Raw genomic sequence first — 6,167 nt, 5'->3', positions numbered from 1 at the left:
TCTGTGGGTGGTGGCGGCGATAGGGGGCGCTGTCTCCCCCTTCGCGTGTTTCCCGCCGCTCGCGCGCTGCCCCCTCCCCTCGCGCTCCCCTCGCGGCGGGGGCGGGGGGGGGCGGTCGGTCCCCTCAGGTGATGTCGGGCGCCCTTTCCCCTCAGCGCAGCGCCGCTCCCCGCCTGCCGCCCGCTCTGACCCCGACCTGCCCTCACCTGCGCCGCCGCCCACCCCTGGGCATCCTGTTCTCCTGGTGTCCCGCTTCTCCCGGCGCCGGTGGTGCCTTCCTTAGGGCTCCTCACTGCCCCTGTCCCTCGGCGTCGCCCCGGAGCGCTGAGGTGGCTTCGCCCTGAGGCGATGCACAGGTGACTCTTGGAGTCGAGCCTCACGTCGGAGGAGAGAGTCCTGTGTTGAGGGGTAGGGGGACATGAGCAATAACGCTTTGGGCTAGTCTGCGCTTGCTTTTTTTAATATTTTATCCATACGAGGTCTGTGAGTAATTACATGAGCGGCACCTGCTGATCCCTTTACTTGGTGCCCTTGAAAAAGCAACGGGCTACACAATACATTGGAATTATCACTGACTGGAGCTATCACTTAGTACAGTGCTAAATGTGTGGTGGTCGGACTTGAGAACAAGCAGGATTTAGCGAGTTGCTGTGCTGGCCAATATAAGTCAGGGCTAGAAAAATCTATCTCACGCCGTGTGTTTCCCCTTTGTTTTAAGGGTAAAGAAGATGAGGTTTTCCTATAGGTATCAATTGCTTCTGGTAGAATGCAGCTGTAAACACGGCAGCAGAATGCCTGGTTTTTGTATCCACCTCCATCCCGCTTCCAACTCCTTATTCCTGCTGCTTCCTTTCTCCACCTCTGCTGCTTGCTCACCTCTTTAATCGGTTGGTTTTCCCCTGCGGGGAAGGACCAGAATTTAGTTTTTAGGTCATAGAATTCACCTGAGTTACCAGAGGGTGAGAACTGAGTAGTGACTAAGGTGAGGGACCTGGGCTGCCCTTTTGGTGTCATATAGGTGAATCCACCTATTCATAACTTGGTGCTGAGGGCACGTATTTTAATTATAATCACAGAACCACTTAGGTTGGGAAAGACCTCTGAGATCATCAAGTCCAACTTTTCACCAGTCACCGCCTTATCAACTAGACCAGAGCACTGAGTACCATGTCCAGTCACTTCCTGAACACAAATAAATCCACTTTCCACCTCTTATGATGGTGGAAGGCAGGACTGACACAGAGGGGTTTGGAAACAGCCTTAACAATCATCCCTGTGAGGTGGAAGCAAAAGTTTTTCTGTTAGTCAGCACACCAGTTTCATTGAATCTATTAAACACCTTATATGTAGTTTTAAAATGATGTATTGTTTTTGTTGCTTAAAATGGAGGACAGGCAGGAGCTCCTGCTTGTTTTTAGGTGAAGACATTTGTGCTGGTCCCCATGTATTGATCTCCTGTCCTTTTGCATAGAGAGAAGTTAAAAGGCAGGGTAGAAACTTCATTGCTGAAGCTCTGCCTGTGTCTGCATTGCTGTGAAAATATGCCAGGATGTCTCTTTTTAAGTAGTTTCAGGTTTGCTGAATACTTGCATTTATTCTGCAGTAAATGCCCAGAAGGGCAAGTGTTGCCACTGACTGTGTAAAAACACTTTCATAGTTTATGAAGTATTTTGAATTACTCTTTTTCCTCCCCCAACTTCACTTGCCGCATTTTGCTACTTAAAATGCCCAAAGCAAATAAGCATTTGCATTAGTGCTTAAAAGAATAAAGTGTATTTTATATCTGCACCCTGCTTCTTACAGATCTTGGAGTACAGTCAAAGTTTCCTATGTTTTCTAGATGTTGATAATGATAGAAGTTCTGTTTGAATACAGGTTAGCACTGACACGTTTAATGCTTGCTTTTCAAAGAGCATAGATAAGTTTCTGTAAATACGTGTGAAGTAGAATTATTTTGGTTGACGTTATCTTTGCTTCCCCCTGCTTAATCGCCCCTCCTTTTCCTTGTTCCACTCTGGGGTATAGAGGCACTGATGTTTTGTTTCCTTTGAGGAGATGCTTTGCTTTATCAGAGTGAAGTTTTCACTCTGCTTTTGCTTTCTTCTGATTTTAGTTGCTTATCAGAATAGTGCTGGCAGCGTGAGAGTTGCCAAGTGAAAGATCCAAACTACCACGGACCTTGGCACATGGTGATTGCTACATTAATTACTTGAGTTCATGTCCATATTCAGAGCTGACATTTACTCTTGACTCTGTGTTTTGAGTACGATTCAGTGTATTAAGTCCCAAAGTCATTTTCTCCAAGCTTCACTTCCAAAGCACCAAGTGAGGGGGAAGCCCAGAACGTGGCCTGCAGCTGTTTTTCTTTTAAGCTTGAATGAGAACCTCTCTCCTGGGAGGGAATGACTCAAAACGCTTCTCCAAACCAATCTGTGCTGTAGGTGAGCCACACTCGCGTTGATGTGGTCACTTAATGCTGTTCAGCCACTACAAATCTCCCACAATGATGCTTTACCTTCGTGATGCATCACCCTGTAGCCCTCAGCTAAGCAGCCTGCTGGTTATTAATATAAAAAACTTGCTGAAGGGCTCGAGTGGAGCTTGAACTTGCTTAGCTGGGAGTTTTTACCTGGCTTATCTTTTCGAGGTAATTGCTGACTTTTCACTATGTGGAGCTCCCAGCGGGGAGAGGAGCTGATCTCCCGCTGAGGAAGCCTGATTTGCACAATAATTTGGAGACCATTTCCATCTCACCATCCTGTTGTCGGGGTGGGCTTTTCCTCCCTGATGGCTCTGCTTGCTGTTTCCTTCGGGGCTGCCTTGGCACAGAGCTGACAAGTCTTTTATATGGTGATTGCGACATTAATTACTCGAATTTTTGTGTTAATTTAATTTTCCAAAAGCTGTCTGCTCCTGGCAGCATGGGTTTTTTGGGGGTGGTGGAAAGTTTTTTGTTTTGGTTTGGTTTTTTTGCACTTGTGTAAGGAGGTACTGAAGTGGTGACTGGCAGTTTTCAGCTACAGGAATTGAAATGTGAACAAAAAAGGTTAATGAATGCATTAAAGAGGTTTTATATTTTCGAAAGTAAACCTGTACATTAAGTCTCTTCTTCTAGTTAGTCTTGAATTTCTAGGGCCCTGATTCTGAGCTTCTGACAGACTTGGGTTTGCCATTAAAATCAGACGCTACTGAATTACTGCCCTTGGCAGCTGAGTGGTTTTGCACTTTTGACACAATAAAGCCATTTTTTTAAAACAAACCTGACTATTACCAGACCTGCTATAAATATCAGCAATCCCTCCTTTCTAGATTTAGTTTTTGTAGGTTCTCCTTAGCAAATATCTTGTTTTTCTGCTGATGGGGCAGAAGATAAACCCAGAATGTGTACTCCTTGAAATAAGACCATTTTGACTTTATTTTTTTCTTAATATTGTCTTTACCTTTCATTTGACAGGATGACAGGAATGGAGACTGAAACAGCGAGAGACAAAGCCATGGAAGAAGAAAGCACAGAACAGAAGAAGGAGAGGGAGAAGAAGAAGAGGTCAAGGGTTAAACAGGTGCTGGCAGATATAGCCAAGCAAGTGGATTTCTGGTTTGGGGATGTAAATCTCCACAAAGACAGATTTCTCCGAGAACAAATAGAGAAGTCCAGAGATGGGTGTAAGTTTATATTCAGTATATTTCACTAAACATTTATGTTTCACTTTTTTTTTGTCCCTACATTATAAGTTATTTTGAGGTGCACATATTCTCCTGGGGCAAGGCAGTAGTTCCATGCTGGAAATAAGTATCCAGCTCTGATTCCTGACCTGTTGATGCTGGATTTTAAAAATTGTTTAGTGTCTTTTTTTCCTTTCCTTTAGAATCAGCCATAAGTTAGAGGCATCTGCCAGGTGGAAATGACTGTTTGGGAGACCTGATTTTTCTTTGTATAATTTTAAGAATAAACAAACAAGGCTCATTTTGCTCTTGGAGGTAGCTTGTCTTGTGGGGTAGATATGTGTAGAAATTAAAATGCTACTTAGATGTGTGTTTTCTGTACAAGTTTGATACATTAGAAATTGTGTATCTGCCTGTAGGGCTCCTGTGAGTGTTTCCTTTAGACAATTTTTTCCATGTGGTTGATTTGTGACTTCAGAGTAAGAAACTGAGCTTGGACCTGAACTTATTTTCCAATTTCTCAAGAAATGAATTTGCACATTAGCTGCAGTGACTGATATGTCTTTGCTTTAAAAACCAGTACCACATGTACTCTCAGTATAATTGTTAAATCATGTATTATATCAAATGGACTCACAGTGCAGCATGTCTGGAAAAAAAGGTGATCCTTTTCCATCAAAACAAAAAAAATAGGGTTTTTTAAAAGTGTTTACTTATTTTTGCTAAGGAGTCCTTGTTTAATTTAAATGTAAATCATTAATCCAGTTGTGTTATGTAGGGAATGTACCTTTCTAAGTGCTTGCTATAGTCTTCAGTTATATTGACCTTTAAGCCAGTTTGTTTTTAAAAAAAAAAAAAACCAACTCAAACTTTAGGGAAAGTTTTATTCTTTTTAGGGCCCTTTTTAAAGGAAGCCCTTAAATAATTAATAACATAATAAATACATTTTATCCTACATTGTTTAGATATACTACAGATGGGATGTCTAAATATTTATTAAGACTAATACTCCTTAATTTTCTCTGAAGGTTTTTGCAGCCTGACTCGTTGCAAGTGAAGTGCAGGCAGGGGCTCTTTGTGTGGGGTTAAACACTCAATTGAGGACTTGAAGGAGAGGCACTGTTTTCAATGCAAATTGTTCTTGTCTTGTAAAACTGCATCAGAAAGGGAGGATTTCTTCCTTTCTCTTCAAAGACAACAGTTATCAGTGGGGAGGTGAAAGAACGAAATTCCTTTGATAAAGGTTAGCACAGAAGCAAATGAAATCTGGGTGTACTTGAAACTTGAATTTTGATGGTGAAAATCGTCTGAGTCGAAAACATTACCCTGATTTCATAATTTACACCTTGATTCTCTCTATTTTTTTTCCCTTAGATGTTGACATATCCCTTCTTGTTTCTTTCAACAAAATGAAAAAATTAACGACTGATGGGAAGCTGATCGCTCGGGCAGTTAAAAGCTCCTCTGTTGTAGAGGTATTTGACTTTTCACATTTTAAACGTTTTAACGTTTCTGTGTTTGCTGGGGCTGGAAAAACAGCGGTAGAGGTGCTGAAGTAGGTAATAATCTCATGGAAAAATGCTTATTTCTCCTTACTTTTAGCTGGATCTGGAAGGAACCAGGATCAGAAGACGCCAGCCACTGGGTGAGAGGCCAAAGGATGTGGACAGTCGGACTGTCTATGTGGTAAGGCTGGGCTTGTGTGGCCCTCAGGTCCCTCTTATCAACTCTTTAATTAAAATAAAATAAATTAAGAGTGCAAAAATATGTTTGTGTGACAATAGTGTTGTAAACTGGGCAGGGGCTGCTGCTTGTGCTGCCCTATTTAGATCAAATTTGAATTAAGTAAATACAGAACTGCAAGTGGCTGTGGCAAGGAAGGGGTTGGTTTGGTACATAGATTTATTAAAACATTTTAAATGCTGAGCCAAGAGCTGCTTCACATGCTGGTAAGAAAAGGTACAATTTGATTTAGCTATTGCTGTGTTCACAGGGCTCTTCTTGTAAATGCCATTAGAGGAACACCATGGGTACTAAGGAAGATTTACTAATTACATTAATGTAGTTAAAGCTTTGTAATAACAACTCAATTAAGTTCATCAAACAGGCTCTGGCTGAGTTTGCAAATTCATCAGGGCTACTTTAAAAAGTACAATCTGCTTATTAGACCTGTTACTGTAAGTGCCTCTGGTTTTGTAACACACAAACATCATTCTTTTAAAGGCATAATACACCTAAACTTTTTTTTTCCTTAACATTCTCCTAATTAATTTTTTGTTTAAATCCTCCTATTAGCATGCTATCACTCCAGCAAAGTAGCCATAGGATTCCTTAATTTAAATGAAAATAGCTTGTGCTAATGTCTGTATCACTCTGACATTTCAGATATGTCAGCTTTATCAGACTGTTGAGCAGCTTCACTGGTACCTTGGGAAGAGATCTGATGGTTGAGCTGCTGCACACGAAAATCTTTCTTGGGCACACGAAAATCTTTCTTGGGCACA

General features: G+C 41.8%; 1 protein-coding gene across 1 annotated transcript; it reads left to right on the top strand.

The window, feature by feature from the left end:
* Window positions 1-333: 333 nt before the first annotated feature.
* On the top strand, window positions 334-5,376 carry LOC113962523 (la-related protein 7-like; the record flags this gene model as incomplete). Its single annotated transcript, XM_027673281.1, has 4 exons — window positions 334-356; window positions 3,455-3,663; window positions 5,038-5,138; window positions 5,266-5,376. Coding segments are annotated over exons 1-4 (429 nt in total), but the record flags the coding sequence as incomplete, so codon positions are not given.
* Window positions 5,377-6,167: the final 791 nt, after the last annotated feature.

This window comes from Neopelma chrysocephalum, unplaced genomic scaffold (genome assembly GCF_003984885.1).
Source record: "Neopelma chrysocephalum unplaced genomic scaffold, ASM398488v2 Primary Assembly neopelma1_182215, whole genome shotgun sequence".
NCBI classification, from domain to species: domain Eukaryota; kingdom Metazoa; phylum Chordata; class Aves; order Passeriformes; family Pipridae; genus Neopelma; species Neopelma chrysocephalum.
Note: the sequence above shows the minus strand (reverse complement) of the source record. Positions and strands in the feature narration are given on the sequence as shown.